This window comes from Salvia miltiorrhiza, chromosome 6, assembly GCF_028751815.1.
Source record: "Salvia miltiorrhiza cultivar Shanhuang (shh) chromosome 6, IMPLAD_Smil_shh, whole genome shotgun sequence".
In the NCBI taxonomy this organism is placed as follows: Eukaryota; Viridiplantae; Streptophyta; class Magnoliopsida; order Lamiales; family Lamiaceae; genus Salvia; species Salvia miltiorrhiza.
The window spans coordinates 6026914-6043680 of record NC_080392.1 but is presented as its reverse complement, the minus strand read 5'-3'; the positions used below and the strand labels follow the sequence as shown (position 1 = coordinate 6043680).

The 16767-nt window shown below is 34.0% G+C and overlaps 2 protein-coding genes across 3 annotated transcripts; one reads left to right on the top strand and one right to left on the bottom strand.

The window, feature by feature from the left end:
- The first annotated feature begins 879 nt into the window (after positions 1 to 879).
- On the top strand, positions 880 to 8547 carry LOC130988229 (synaptotagmin-5). The gene is made up of 13 exons (XM_057912015.1): positions 880 to 1326; positions 1433 to 1537; positions 1627 to 1677; positions 1811 to 1931; positions 2574 to 2695; positions 3612 to 3713; positions 3985 to 4059; positions 4973 to 5052; positions 5514 to 5664; positions 5767 to 5997; positions 6600 to 6896; positions 7117 to 7230; positions 8164 to 8547. The coding sequence occupies exons 1-13, from the start codon at positions 1222 to 1224 to the stop codon at positions 8305 to 8307; spliced, it is 1698 nt and encodes a 565-aa protein (XP_057767998.1). The 5' UTR covers positions 880 to 1221; the 3' UTR covers positions 8308 to 8547.
- A 356-nt stretch (positions 8548 to 8903) lies between these two features.
- LOC130988228 (bifunctional purple acid phosphatase 26-like) lies at positions 8904 to 13919 on the bottom strand. 2 transcript variants are annotated; one of them, XM_057912013.1, is made up of 10 exons: positions 13654 to 13919; positions 12822 to 12998; positions 12362 to 12562; positions 12122 to 12233; positions 11633 to 11859; positions 10895 to 11033; positions 10056 to 10276; positions 9845 to 9957; positions 9578 to 9739; positions 8904 to 9181 (listed from the first exon to the last, which is right to left on the bottom strand). In XM_057912013.1, exons 2-10 carry the CDS (start codon positions 12984 to 12986, stop codon positions 9139 to 9141), a joined length of 1383 nt encoding a protein of 460 aa, XP_057767996.1. In that variant the 5' UTR covers positions 12987 to 12998; positions 13654 to 13919; the 3' UTR covers positions 8904 to 9138. The 2 variants fall into 2 exon arrangements, with proteins under 2 accessions (XP_057767996.1, XP_057767995.1); XM_057912012.1 differs by lacking the exon at positions 13654 to 13919 and adding an exon at positions 13431 to 13595.
- Positions 13920 to 16767: the final 2848 nt, after the last annotated feature.

Genomic DNA, 16767 nt, shown 5'->3' with positions numbered 1-16767 from the left:
GGGATTCCCTTTCTTTTGTTTCCCCTCTATTTTGAGGGGTAACAAATTGGGTGATTGGGTTACCCTCAAGTAAGGGTAATGGTTAACTCATTATCCAAACCAAACAACAAGTAATAGATTCACTTACTTGATTCCCTTTCCAACCTCTAAAAACACCCAACCAAACGTGGACTTAATGGATCAAATGTCAATATCTGAAAGTGCCAAATCAAATGGCATTTGTTATTTCCGACGATAAATCTATGTGAGTAGGTGGAGGCTCCTTATTGGCTAATATGTTTTCTAGTCTTTTTCTCATTGGTCAACTCAAATGTCGGCAAATGCAAGAACGCTTTTAGATCAAACCCTGGAAAATCGCGCGAGTGAAAAGGGAGCATCTAATACTGTGCACTTGGCACCGCTTTACTTCAAAATTACTCGTATGATATCTAATCTTTTCTGTGTAATAACTTTCCCATTCTATAAATTTTTTTCTGGCTTTCGGATATTGTTCATCGAGATCTTGAATACTATTGCTCTATTTCCATCAAGAAAAAAAAAAGTTTAAAAAATTTAAAATTATTGGCGCAAAAAATAAAATAAAAATGATGCCTATCTTGAATATATAGTTTGGAAAATAAAACAAAAGTGGTAAGAGTTTACTCTAAATCTCAATAAATACAAAGAAGTTAAATTTACTTGAACTTGACATTTTATGGATGTTCATTTAAAAGTAACTTTTAAATTCTCCATTGTTAATTGAAATACTTGAGATAGATTGCCAAAGTCTGAAAAGACATTTTTCTAAAGCAATAAAATTAAATTCAAATTTTAAAAATTGTGAAAATAACATAAAAAACACATTATAAAAGTTTCAACTAATTATCTGAAAGTCGAAGCGGATAAGTATATAAATGTCAGCTAGTGTATGTACATATATGATGGGTTCACTGTTCACAGCTGGTAATAAATGATTTGCTCATACAATTGGCTGTTTGGCCGACCTTTATAGCATTGATTACAACGGCGGAATTAGAAGCGGTAAACCTACTGTAATCACAAATCACACGCACTAATCCGCCATTAATCCACTTTGACGACTATCAGAATCAAGTCCACATCCACACTCTCACTCTCTCACTTCCATTTCTAGCACAAAATAGGAATTGCGAGTCGCGACATCCAAGGCAGTAGCTTCGAATTCGGAAATCAGAAGGCGCAGAGCTACTTTAAATTTTTGAAATGTCGTTTGTGGCTGGTTTGGTGATCGGATTGGTCGTCGGCTTAGCGCTCATTGTTGCTTTCGTCCGCTCCGAAAATGCCCGATCCAAGCACCGCTCCGACCTCGTAACTTGATTTTTCGTTTCTCGCCTTTCAAATGAGAGCTGAATTACTGTTTGTGTTTAGTTGAGCATATGTTTTCATTGATTTTTTCTTGTTTTTATTTTTGAAGGCTGCTACGGTTACGTCGTTTGCGAGAATGACGGTGGAGGATTCGAGGAAGTTGTTGTCACCGGAGTTCTATCCTTCCTGGGTGGTGTTTTCGCAGCGCCAGAAGGTTTGATTCGTGTTTTGCTTGTTCGATTCGTATCTATGCGGATTCGTTGAGGCTAATATGCATTTTTTTTTTTTTGGAATGATACTCAGTTGACTTGGCTTAATGTTCACCTCGAAAAGATTTGGCCATACGTGAATGAGGTGCGATATTTTCGCTGCAATTTGAGTATTTTAATTTATTTATTTATTGTTTTAAGTTAACTTCTTGAGGATGAGTTATGTTTTCGGTCGATGCTGCACTGTGTTAATGTTTGGATTGTATGGCGGTTTGAAGGCTGCGTCGGAGCTGATAAAGGCTAATGTGGAGCCAGTCCTCGAGCGATATAGGCCAGTTATATTAGCTTCTTTGACCTTTTCCAAGTTCACGCTTGGAACTGTAGCCCCTCAGTTCACAGGTTTGATTATGCATTGCCCTTACTTGATATCAACTTTATCTGGTCTTGTTTTTGTTCTCCCCCCCTCCTTTTCACTAGCTTCATGTGGCTTATTGGAAGCCTGTTTCCTCAACAATTCAGCTGTCTTGTTCGTTATTATTGAAGTTTGGTGTTGACTTTACCTACATCTGCTACTCATTGGCGAGAGGGTATTTGATTATGCTATGTCTTTCACGCTGTAACGAAGCATATACTATTACCCTAGGCAGTAAATTGATGGAGCACGACTCGGTACTGAATTTTAAGAAAGAGAAGTTCATGGATTGTTGATTCGTATGTTTGGTAATTATTTATATTTCCGTCATATAGTGCGCGGAAAAAGGGAGTATTAGTAGATGCAAAATGCTGGCCTTTAATTGCTAATAATGAATTGTTGTAGCCTGTAAATTTAGAGCTCTTTAGAGGGCCCACACTTTGGAGGTTTATAAACTTATCTAAGAATGAAGTTTCTTTCTAATGATCTATCCATGTGGCATGTCACCAAATAAGACTGATATTTACTTCGGGATCCTGTTCTCTCTGCTCAAGCTCAAAGATATGAAGTACTGTCATCTGGCTTGTTCTTGCAAATTGCAATATTACTTACTAGTTATGATGCTTCAGGAGTTTCAATAATAGATGATGGATGTGAAGGAATCACTATGGAGTTAGAAATGCAGTGGGATGGAAACCCCAGTATAGTACTTGATATCAAGACTTATCTTGGAGTTGGTCTTCCCGTACAGGTATCTTGTTGTCATTTCTCTGTCTTTCGAATTTATTTGTCCATTGTTGTTGGAATAAGCCCAACGGGGTGATCTGGAGGCGAAACGATTAGGATTTTCTGAATCTGAAGTGCATGTGGTTACAGAGATAGTGATCTGGATGAGTTCAGCATAGTTCAAATTGAACAAATGACTATGGTTTCAACCAACAGTTGTTTTTTTAGTGCAAACGGTGTGTGCACTCTGTCTCTTAACTGAGATTTTTGTGTATTTGTTAATGCCAATAAGCATTTCTCTTGCCTTGTCTGACCTTTCTATTGGTGATAGCATATATAAAAGGCTTCAACTGGAAGCTTGATATATCTGCACTATATGTAATGTTGATACTGATAACAAATTTTTCTATCTAAATGCACAAAGGAACCAAATTTTTTTTACCCCCTCTCTGTCTCTCACTCTCTCTCTCTCTATATATATATATATTCTATGTAAACTTCTAAATGATCAAAACTAAACTTTGGTGCTAAATTTTAAAACCATTCCCCATTCCTTGTAATTTTGGGGATGCAGACTATATAGATAGTCAGTTCATGAACTTCCTCAGCAATTTTTTCCATATCAGCTAATAGCTTCATGCTATCAGAATTTGCCTGCACATAGTGTAAGTGTGTGCTTGCATGTAAAAGAATGTTTGTATATTGAATCAGCCATGAACATAGGAGGATCTAGTTTATCCATTCATAACCTCATTCAACCAGTATGTTGCATCATGAATGAGTATAAAACACCCTATACCTTTTCATTGTGTAGTCACTTAGCTGTGCCTTTTACATTTTGATATACTGCTATTTCACCAAATTTTATGTTCAATTAGTGTATATTATTTTGATTGAAACTGCAGAGTCCTTGATTTTGTAATGGTTGTTTCTTTATTTAGGTGAAAAATATTGGGTTCACCGGTGTCTTCAGGTTGATTTTCAGACCATTAGTGGACGAGATTCCTTGCTTTGGAGCTGTTTGCTTTTCATTACGTCACAAAGTATAGTATTTCTCTATCCAGTCTTCTGCTTCTTTATTCAAAATTTTGGAATTGTTATCATCATGAAGAGAGCATGGGTGTATCATTACTTTATTTGGGACCTGTCAATGCTGCATAATGACACCTTAGTTGTCTTGTCAATAAAATTGAAGTTTTTGGACCCTGCACTAGTGCACAAACCGGCAATCGTCTAGTTATTATGTTGCCCTGGTGTTTTTTTATCATTAATGACTTGAAAGCATCTCAATAAAATTCATTTTTTGACTTTCAGAAAAAGCTGGATTTCACACTCAAAGTTGTGGGAGGAGACATATCAACGATACCCGGCCTTTCTGATGCCATTGAGGTCTGTATATCTTGTCTTCACTTCACATGATTTTCTTAATCTTTTTATGGTTTTTTGGCATTAAATGGGCTGAGGATGCTTTTAAAAATATAACTATCTCAGGCATTCATTTGGCATGAATTTTGAGCCTGTTAATTCATTATTGCTTGGCTCAGTTCAGAATATAAGAACTGCATATAAGGCAAACTGATATTAACAGAGATGTAAAAGATTTGGTATGATTTCTTATGGGGAAATTTAGGAAAGCCAAAGTAGAACATTTTTTATATGAATTTTTAAATCTCAAAATGCGATTTAGTAGTTGGATCCAAAGATGATAACTTACTTTATAAAATTTTATATCCTACTTGGAATACCATAGCTCTTCATCAGTCTTCCACTACTACGACTCTTTCACTATTGTTACTCTTTAATTTTTCTTAGTCAATGATCTGCATCAGCATGTGTAGCTCTTCAATGATGTGGTTAATCAGTACATCTTCAATCTTTTGATGCATATATAGTTTTGGCTACATGTATTTATTTTCAATGTCTCATTTCCACTGTGATGCAGAACAAATCCAAAAAATGGTGTTTCGATAATTCTTTTCGTAGACTGAGATGCCAAAATGTTGAATATGTTGTACAGACAGACTCTTTGTCTTATCAAGAATAAAAGAATGTGACTATAAGTGGAAATGCACTTTTCATTATACTATATCTGGTTTTAATAGCTATAAATGATGGTCAAAAGTCTGGTCTTTTTACTGCTTGATTCTTCTTGATGATTTTCAGATCTAGTACCTTCCAAAATATTTAGACATAAGCAACCCATTGCACCTTATTAGTTCTCTCACAACATCCTACTTTTGATTTATTTATTGAATATATATGTTTTTTCTCATGGATTATTGAGGAGTATATGCTTTTACAGGGTACTATAAGAGATGCTGTAGAAGATTCTATTACATGGCCGGTTCGAAAAGTAATCCCTATATTGCCTGGAGATTATAGGTAAGTCACATGTTCATTAACTTAATTGTTTGTTTTTATTTTCAAATTATTCACATAACCATTATTTTAATCACACACACAGATGTATAGTGGGTTTGGTTCTCCTACAAAACCCCCTTAAAAACTATTATGGCATGGTGAATTCGTTGTGAAAGACTGAAAGATCATGAATTCGTGTTAATTATGTTAGCGCCTCCCATGGGACTCGAACCCACAACCAGAAGGTTGAGAATGGTTTTCCGTTCTCATTTTGAATACAAAATCTCATTTAAACCTCTCTCTCTCTCTCTCTATATATATATATATATATGTTTGTGTGTGTGTGTTTGGGTAGTTTAAAGTAATTTTGTTACAAACTGCTGCCTCGGTTGATTATTTATCTCTGCGGCATTATTAGTTACATTACATGAAGCCTTTTATTTGAAATCGCTTTTATTGAAATTCAAGTTCTTGTTCCCCAGTGACCTTGAACTGAAGCCTGTTGGGAAGTTGGAGGTGAAACTAGTGCAGGCAAAGGAGTTAACAAATAAAGACATTATAGGGAAATCTGATCCTTATGCTGTTTTATATGTGCGGCCTTTGCGTGATAAAATGAAGAAAAGCAGGACAATTGTAAGACTATTAATCTGCTTAAGTTATATTGTTCTCCATGACCCTTTCATTGCTCCAGAGTACAGAGATGAATTTCCATTCATTCTTCCACTTTCTTTGCAGAACAACCAGTTGAGTCCAGTCTGGAACGAACATTTTGAGTTTGTAATTGAAGATCTTTCAACTCAGCATTTGACCATAAAAATCTATGATGATGAAGGGCTTCAAGCAGCTGAACTAATTGGAGCTGCTCATGTTCAGCTATCTGAGCTTCAGCCTGGCAAGGTGAAGGATGTGTGGCTCAAACTGGTGAAAGATTTGGAGATTCAGAGGGACAATAAAAACAGGGGAGAGGTAATAGATTAACATAACTATATTTTTTCACCTATGGTTTTCTCCATGAGTTTTTTTTTTTTCAATTCATAAATTGGCAGATTATCTGTTTAATAAGTGGCTGTAGAACTAGGCAAGATGGGGAAGAGTAGAAGGGACAACTTGAAAAGTATAAATCACATGCTTTGTTAATCAAAGATGCTTTTAATGGCAAAATTTGATTGTTGTTTTGATTCTTTTTACTTACATTGAAATCGGACTGATAATTGTAAAAGCTCCTCTTGTACCGGGTGAAGAGAGTGATTCTGAAGAAGATTATAAAGAGGGGATTGAAATTGACTAGGGGAGAATTGAGGAAGTTGATTAACAAGAGGATGAGGATGACTAATTAACTATATTCAGCTCAATGATGACGAGCAAACATCTAACTGAATTTGCTTTACTAATGATATTATTCAGTAAATAAGTATCGCCCTCACAATTGTTTCTCTTAGCTCTTATTAGGTATATTAAATATGCTAAGAAGGTTCATATTTGTCAATTTCTCTCACACTTAGAAAACCTGCACGCCTGCATCTCACTCCTAGGTGTAATGTTCTCAAGTGTCATGTTCTCTGTTCTAGGTGCACTTGGAGCTATTGTATTGCCCTAATGGCATGCAGAATGGGCTAAGCAATCCCTTTGCCCAGAAATACTCTGAGACTTCACTGGAGAAAGTCTTTAAAAATGGAGCAGATGGTGGAAACAACGTAAATGAAAATGGTGGTGAAGGTAACAATGGAAGGGACGTAATTGTAAGAGGAGTACTCTCTGTCACGATCATTTCTGCCGAAGACTTGGCACCAGCTGACCTGATGGGGAAGGCTGACCCTTATGTGGTTCTCACTATGAAGAAATCAGAATCGAAAAACAAATCAAGGGTATGTTACTCTTCTTTCTGAGTTTTTTACATAAAAACGCCATTCATGTATTTTGTTTTTTACGCAAAAAAGTCAAGAATTTTCCGTTTGTCTCCTCTCTGCAATTTGCTATCTTTTGAAGATAATCTTTGATTAGATATACTCGGTGACATCGATCATGGTTTTTCTGATTGTCAATACGTTCCATTCCAATTATTCTATTTTGCGCTTTGTTTTCTAGGTTGTGAATGAATGCCTAAATCCTGTCTGGAATCAGACTTTTGATTTTGTTGTTGAGGATGGGCTACATGATATGCTTATTCTCGAAGTATGGGACCATGATACATTTGGGAAGGTACCTTCTGTCCTATGTAATTATTTGGTGCATTTTAACAGTAAAACATAGATTTTTTTTTTTTGAAACCACAGTAAAACATAGATTAAGTATAAAGAGTTCGGGATATAAGTATACATTTTCGAGAAAGTAAAAGAAGGCTCACAAATGTAGATTACATATGTTTAGCAACAAATGATATGTTTCTAAAGTTATTATTTTAGCACTAGCAAACACTAATGAGGAATGAACGTACATAAAAATAAAGCATTACTCTTTCAAAATAGCTCGCACTTTGACCCCATGGTGACTTTTTGATAATTTACAATTATTATAAATAGAGTATGTACTGATCTTCGTTGTTAAGTTTATAGTCCAACTGAGGCTGAGAGTTTTGATCATCCGACTAAGTTATGAGTTCTTATCCAACATCTAGACGGAAATTTTAAGTCGGGTACAAACCGAACAACGAAGATAAGTACAAGTTGTATTTGTAATAATTGTAAATTCGGATTACAAGTTGAAGCTATTTCTTAAGAAAAACCAAAAATAAACTCAAATAATGTGAATGAAGTTATAGGGTTTAAGCAGCTGAAGTATCCTTGCCTATAGGGCTTTAAGAGAACTTGAGTAGACTCATTTTCGCCAGACCGGAAACACAAAATTAGTGTGGTGTTGATTGATATAGTTCAACTGTGAAAGATTAGTTTCCACAAGGATCTGTTTTCACAGTTGGGTTGATGACCGACACCTGACTTTTCGAGGATAGAAAACCTTGTTTTGTTTGATGATAGTTGAATATGGGCGCAGAATGTTGTGAGATTTGGTGCTGAGTGAGTCTGGTTAAAAAATCCTATGCGCAATACTTTTCTTTTCTTGCAGACAAATAAGGCAGTGAATTTTGCAGGTGCAATATTGTTCCGAATTTGAGTAATGGATTTGGTTTGAATGCAGGATTACATGGGAAAATGCATCTTAACATTAACGAGGGTTCTAATGGAAGGCGAATACAAAGACTGCTTCACTCTCGACGGAGCCAAGTCGGGAAAACTCAACTTGAATCTCAAGTGGACTCCACAACCGATATACCGGAAGTAGAATGTGCCCGGCTATATCTATTTCTATATATATAGAGCACACTCATTTTCTTCCCACAGAGACATTAATAATCGTCTAGTGATGTGATTGTAGAAGTGATTTTTGTATGTGTATTGTATATATAAAGATTCGAGCAAAAAGATACAAAATTTGGCGTTCGGACATTCATGTTCATCGGTTAAGGTTAAGACATTTTAGCCGAATACCTCATGTTTTATATGTACGCTCCCAATTCCACTATTCTTTGTAGGGATTGCGTTGTGATTTAGAAGATATTGCAATATTTCAAATACCAAAGAAACGCTGATATAGACACCTCACCAATTGCTAATATTGTAAACCTCTAATAAGTATCATAATACTAATCGTACAATTAATTAAAAAATAATGTAAACACTAATTGAATTGAATTATTATTACTTTATTGCCATTAATATAAGTTTATTATTATGTCCCCAATTAATACTCGCCGTACTATTATTTGAAAAATAATGTAAGACACTTTAGCAAAAAGAAAGAGTGTTGTACAAAAAGTATGACGGAGCAATTCAAGAGCAAATGATTTTCAACATAATAAACACTAGTTCAAGAGCATGTATATAAATAGAATATAAATAAATTGAAGCGAATGTAGAAAAATATGTTTGGAATGTAGTTCAAGAGCTAATGATTTTCAACATAATAAACAATAAATCTGAATCTCCAACCAATCTCATACGCCAGAGCAATTCTTTATTAGAATGCTGTTTCCACACTGCAGCAACTTACCTCGATCAGATGAATATAGACTTGAGAATGTTCGAGCAGCGCAATTTCTTCGTTGCAAATTTGCTATGATCTTCTCTTCAGTTTTCTTCTTCTATGGCTGTCTCCCCTGCATCAGCATCAAATTGAATTTTTTCTTCCAATGGTATATAAGACTCGATAATGTTTAACATAGATGCTATTACTGAACCAAAGTGGGTTGGCATATATATCCCAAACTATCACATATTTTTCAATTTTATCATGAAAACTATGCAAATTTATCCTCGGAAAATTTTTCCAACTGAATAGGATCATCACAAAGTTTATGGGGAAATTGAAAACCTCTTCCAAATGGTACATGAGAAACGACAATATTTACAAGAGATGCAATTAGCGAGCCAAAATGGGTTGAAGGACATATATATTGAAGACTGGGAATATTAGTTTTTGATATTAGTGATGAGAGTAATATGAGGCAAACACGGTACTGTAGTAGAGAATCTAGTGTGTAGTATGTACTAACCAGTACTGGTTGTGTAGCACGAATGCATCTGTTGGCACTCTTTTCCCATCATCATTCCGATTCCAATGATAAAAGGCGTGAGTTATGTTCTTTATCTCTAATGTAGAGTGCCCATAACTGGCTTCTCTAAAAGCAGAATATTCTGGTTGGGGATCTCTAAATCTGCAAAACCACCGAGTTTGCTGTTTATTTCAGAGACATGAGATGGAAGAGTGTGTTGAGCATCGGACAAACTACCAAGGGAATATATTAACAATCAAAACTTACCTATTAGCAAGACCCTCCTGGTTTCCTCCATCTCCGACGGTTATGTAAACTGGAGCTGCTTTATCCGGTGACGGATAGGATGAAACATTTGATTTTATGCTTGAGATGCGGTACTGAAATTAAAGAGTTCATCAACATCATGATAATGATGAGTAATCAGGGGAAAGCTAGTCTTTATAAAGAGGGAGGCAAGTTGGCTAACGAGGCATACCGATCTCTCATAGGCATGCACATGGCCAGCAAAGATAACATCAACTTTATAGTGACAAAACCAGCTCTCAAACACCACTTTCATGCTTTCACCCTCCAAGAAATGAGCCTGATTGCTGTTGTAAATAGGGGCATGCATCAGAATAATAAGCCAGGGAGTCTTCTCCCGGTCAACTTTTTTCAGCTCTTGATCAAGCCATTTCCATTGAGGAGTATATTTCACTGCCATGATTTTGAGGAAAATATGTAAATTACATAATGAAGGCAAGAATGGTGCAGACAAAGACTATACAGAGATGACACATACTCATTAACCTTTCCAAGAGGTCTACTTGTGCATTTCAGGATAAAACTAGGAATGCAAAAATTAAATCAGGGACTGGCATTACTTATGACTTCCAACAATGCGAGATTTCCATGATCATAAAATAAGCATAATTCAAATAATAGTTAAAGCCATCTTCTAGTTTGTTTGGACCAATGTGCATTATGTGGAAGTATCATGAAACATATGGCTACTTAGAAAACCTATCAAAACAAGTATGCTTTACATAGGAGCCTTGAGAACAAGTGATTGAAGAAAACAACAAATAATTTAATGCATCAAATGACAAAGTCTGAGACTTCAGTACTTCACAATAGAGGACGATGCAAAATGGGAATTTTCATCTTGTTGTCTCTATGGTCGAAGATATTTTCCTCATTTCTGAATATCTAACATTTTAACTGGAACTAATAGACTGTATCTTTGTACTGCATACAAAAGTTATAATGTCAACTTCTTACAACATTATTGTCAACCACCGAAACAAGAATAGTAAACCTGGCAAACAAAATTACCGAATGGAGAGTAGCTGGAGAGGACAATTATGTGAGCCGATGCCCGTCTCACGGCATACCACAGAGGACTACTGCTTTTGCTAGCAGAAAAAGGTGTAGGATACCTGTGAAGATAATTTTTGAAAGGTATAACCTCACCCTGAATGTCAAGAAAATACATAAAATAAGTGGCCATGTACAAAATTTATGTGTGTGTGCGTGTAGAAAATTTAGTCATGGTTGGAAAAAGTATCTTAACATTCACAAAGTTTAGTACAAAGATGCATCATGAGTGAATAGAAGGTAAATTCCAATTTTTCAGATAAATATGGAGGAGCAACAAAGATTTCTCAACCAGAAACATTAAAAGGAGTTGAAGGGAACTAAGGATTTTTCTTACGATTTTTCTAAGAGGTTTTTTGGCAATAATAAACAAGGTTTCAGCTGTTCTTAGGCTAAGTTTTGCAAATGTATAGGAAGCCAATACAGAACAGGAATCAATAAATAGGACGTATTTGCATTCGTTCACTCATGCATTCAACTGGTAGACCTTTTGCAGTTGGAAATGAAAGATCAACAATAAAGTGGAGCACTATACGGAAATAAAATAAAATAAAAATAAAGCGGAGCACACGAAATGTTACTTCAGAAACAGTATGAATCAACAAAGTAGAAAAGAAAAGTAAGTCACAACAAGTCCTAACCTAAAAGTTACAGATATAACAAATGAATTTGATAAGATTTATCTCCACAGTTTACCAGATGTGGAAAGTACTCAATTTCATGATTTCCAGTTGACCAGATCCATGGGTGATATGCTGCACTCCGTTCGACAAATTGACCCCAAGAGTCCCAGCGGACACCGATGTCATGATTGTCATATCTATCAGCGTAAGAAAGATCTCCAACAAATAATATAGTCTGAGCACCAGTCTGCATACAATGCTCAAGAGTGGAAAGAGAGTTATAGGTTTGACCAAGATCACCTATATCACACAGAAGATGTTAGTTCACGGAAGGGCAATGCACATCAAAGAATCAAAGATGCATCAGAAACAAGCATATAAATATATGGAACATAAATAAACAACCGAACAACCAATTATATTTTTTCTCAAACAAGACTTTGCATGCCAAATTAGCATTTACTTAGGCTCTAACTGCTAATATCAAATTGAAAAAATGTATCACTCTCCATCAAAAAAGAAATTTAGAGCACAGAAACTTGGAGAGGAATGAAAAACTGACCAATTATTCCAAATTTGTAAGAAGAATTCGGATCAATTGCTGGAGGTGTTTGAAATGAAAAGTTTCTAGAAGTTTCACCACTTCCAACCTCATAGTAGTACTTAGTGTTGTACTGCAAAGAGAACACCCATCTCAATAGATATTTGGTCAATAAATAAACAGAGATTGAAGACCATCCTAGACATTGATGAATGCAAAAAAAAAAAAGCATCCATCTAGTGTTACTTGAGGCATTATTACCTGAAGACCATCAACTAGACATTGATGAATGTATCCAGATTTATAGTTGTAAAAGGTGTAGTTTTGCACTGTTCCCTTGGCAGTGAAATCGTATTTTCCTTCTGTCAAGCCATATCGAACTATGTTGGACCCAGGTTCATTAGCTGTTACCCATGTGATTATAACAGCTTTGCCATCATAGTCACCCTGTGTAATGTGCACCTGAAAAAAGATTTGCATGAACCTTTTAGATGAAGATTGATCTTAAAACAGGATGGAGTTTTTCAGTTAACATAATAACATTTCATCACGTTTCTCTTTACCCTGTCAAGCAAAAATGTATCCACACAAACTAATTGGCCCTTGAGGGACTCAAGGATCGCCACACTCTCCTAACTAGTGTGACAGTGCATTAGTGTAATTCTTACTTTTCATGAGAGCTTATGAGACTACAAGTCTACAAAGAGACATGAAGGCTTACTTGGTGTGGAGCATTGTAACCTTTGGGAACTGCAAAAACTTCATTGTTGAGAGGAATATCGATAGATGGCCACTCATTACGGATAAAGGCACTGGTCAGACCAGCACGCCCACTGCTTATGCTGGTCAACAAAAGAGATGACAAAAGCAGCAGTTTAATCACCATCGACTCTTTCCCCTAGTTATGAAAATACGATCATGATTAGATTCACAGTGCATTTAAGGACTAGAGCAATATACTATAGACTATAGTTAGAAAAATATTATAATTCCTCTTAACTTCACTAATTACACAACAACAGCAGTTGTATTACATGCCTTCAAGCAAACCATACACAGTACAATCGCCATTTTAAGAAGCTCCAGCAACATTGAATCACTAACAACGCAGCATAAATCAAACAAATAAATAAATAAAACATGTGGACCTCGACCGGGCCAACAATCTACAATCGGCAGAATTATAATCATCGAGCAGGCAACAAACAGGACATCTACATCAAATCACCAATAGCGCAGCACAAATGAACGAAATAAAAAACTCAGAAAACTTCCGATCTTCACCAAAGTAAGAATCTACAAACAGCAATACCAAAAACCAGACATCAACCTGAAAATAAAATTGCAACCGCACACGCTCATCACAAGATGCATCCATTACTCATTAACATTAACACAGAATTGATCTCACTACAGAACAGAACTGAACAGAACTTCTCTGATCGCACGCAGGTATTGTGTGAATAAATACACACAGTGAAGAAGAATGCAGCATTACGTAGAAGCAAACGAATCAAACACACATAGTAGTAGGAAAAGGAGAGTCGCCGTACCTGAAATTGCACGCGAAGGCAGTGTTTGCTTTGAATTAGAGAGAGTGTATATTTGAAAAAGGCGCAGGTTTGGTAGGCGATGTGACCAGGCGCATGTTAGAACTAGGCTTGACGGAAGCGGAGGCTCGAATGAGGCGGGGGCAGGGAGGGGGGGAGCTGGACACTTGTCGCGTCGCCATTGGTGTAGCGGACGGGGAGAAATGTCTGCCCATCTTCAGTCAGAATCTACACTCGAAGGCCGCCGATTTTTGTGTCCATTTTTTTTTTGCAGATGCATAAGATACGCCTTTTTCTTTTTTATAATTGGGGGACGATGATGGGGATTACTTTTTTTTGAAAGGGAGATGATGGGATTACTTACAACTCACTTTTTGCGTTTAACTAGTGCACTCGCCCGAGCGTTACACATCGAATATAGTTTTGCCTTAAAATTAAATGATGTAATGTGTGTATCGACTAAGCGATTAGGGGTTAATGTCTAAAATCGAAGGTATTGGGTGTTACGCGATTTTTAAATTTATTTATTTAATCATATTAATTTATCAAAAAAAATTAAATGATGTATCAAATAAAAAAAATATTAAACATAGTTAAAATATAAGTAAACATAAATTATTTTTTTCTTAAAAAATAAAATAATCTACATCAATTACTCAGTAAAAATCTTTAATTTTATTTTATAATTTTCAAAAGTATCATTTTTAATTTTCCACCTGTTTTATGGAAAACTTTGTTTTCTTCCCTAAAATTTCATAATAAACAACATCATTCAAATTAAAAGAAGCGAAGAAATAATAATAAAAAAAAGTTTTCACATCACAGTCTATATTTTTAAAACATGAGTCAATCATGCATAAAATTATTTTTCTAAGTTGGCTCATTATCTATGTCATCTTATTAGAAAAGCTTCAATTGATCAGTAGGAAAATAAATTATATTATCAGAATTTTTTCAGAATACTAATAAAACAATTGAATAATTATTTGATGCCAAAAAATAAATCCCAATAAAAATGAAATATATCATTTTGCTTTAGCTTTCTCCTTCAAACATACTTATTTAATCACATTTCTAAAATCAATTTTTTGCTAAAAAAGTATAATTTCAAAGTTTATAAAATTTTATTGATTATAATTTTGAACATGGTATATAAACGTATATTTATAATTATTTGTAAACTATTTAAATTACTTATAATAGCAATTGACATTAGTAATTAAATACCTTCGTTCACAATCATTAAAAAAAATATTCATTTTTAGAATTCTATTTTTCATATAATCCTAGCTTGACATAAATATGACCGTGTGGTAAAATAGATATAACGTCAGTTGGATGGAAACAACGTCGTTTCAGACTGTTAGACAATTAAAAACCCTAAAATTATTTTCATTCCTATTTTCGTTTTCTCTCAATCCTTATATCTAATCAAATTTAGTGAACCAAAAAGAGATTATATTATTACTTTGATTTCTTGGATTACTTCTTATCATTTTATCTCATCAGCTTCATTCATCTCACTTTCTCTCAATTTAATACTTCGATTCTTAATTTAGTTAGTTAGATGCTAATTTAACATTGTATTAATAATCGACAAATATGGTACGTAGGATTTCATATAGTATTTCAGCACAAAATTTGACCAAAAAATAAGCGAGTATGCAAAATAAAAAATATATAATAATTGGATAATTTTAATATATATATTTCAAAATTGATGTGCAAAGGCCACTAAATTTATATACAGTAGGAAACCAAAGAGAAAAAGTAAACGTTTGTTTAGTATTAAGGAGATGTGATATTTTCACAAAAGAATTAAAGGTATCTTTATGTTATACTTAATAAAATAATCCAACATATAAATATAATGTTTCAATGATACTTATTTATTTTATTAAAAGAGAAGAGAGTATAAATAAAATTTTGTAGTAGAGAAGGAGAGAGAAAAATATTAATAATAAGGACAACTTTAAAACAACCATATAAATAAGAAAATACAAAAAAAATATGAAAAATTGATTTAAAAAAAAGAGGAGAGAGAAAAAATAAACATCTTAAAAATTTTAAGTATAATAATTTATTTGTTTTAAATTCATATTTGATAATTTTTATACCAAATTAAAGATCTTGCATTTATCTTTAATTGAAGATATATATATTGAATATTTTTTTTAATAAGCTTTGATGTTTTTAAAAAAAATCACAAAAATATGAAAAAGAGAATGAGAGAGAGAGAGAGTGTGTGTATAGAAAAGTGAAAGAAATCGTGTGATGAAAGTGGAGAGAGGAGAGATAAAAGATTTGTTGAGTTTTGAAAATATCCTTAACATGATTCTTTAATTATGATCATTTTGCTCTGTGTTTTCATATAATAAACATTTGAAAAGGTATTTACAAATAATTAACATTTTTCTTAAAAGTTAAAATTAAGTATTTTGTTGGGTTTGACATTTGAAAAGATGGGATAATTATATACTATCTCTATCCCTTAAAGTTATGTAGTAATTTTTTTTTTTTGTACGCCTCTCAATTACACGTGTGTATATATATATATATTTGGATATTATAGAATTTGAATAATTTTATCCTTATAACTTACAACTATTTACAAATAATCAATTTAAAAATATTATAATATTATCAATGAGAGGTTTTTTTTTCACGATCGTTACAATCAATAATTTTTTATTAAAATTTGTGCTAAAATATTACTGTGTATATATTTACGGAGCGAAGGAAGTATAATTTTATTGCGAGATGCGTATTCATCATCGGCCATTGCCATGATAATTTCTTTTGTTATAAATCCATTCAAAATTTGTGTTAAGAATTCCAAATTTATATGAATATATCTGATTTGTTTGGATGATTTGCATGTGCTGCAATAGCTTCACAAATTCTATTTTTGAGCTATGCACGTTTTTTTTTTAAGGGGGAAAAGAGATTATTATTATTATTCTCAAAGATCATTTTGTGCAATCTCTTAATACATTTCCCAAATCAAGTTCAGTTCTGGTTTTTATTTGTTAAATTCGAACACTACCTTAATTTTTTTGCGTGGTTATTTTTTTGATTGTTTCGTTATTTTTACTTCCCTTGTCGATGTCTCTCTTA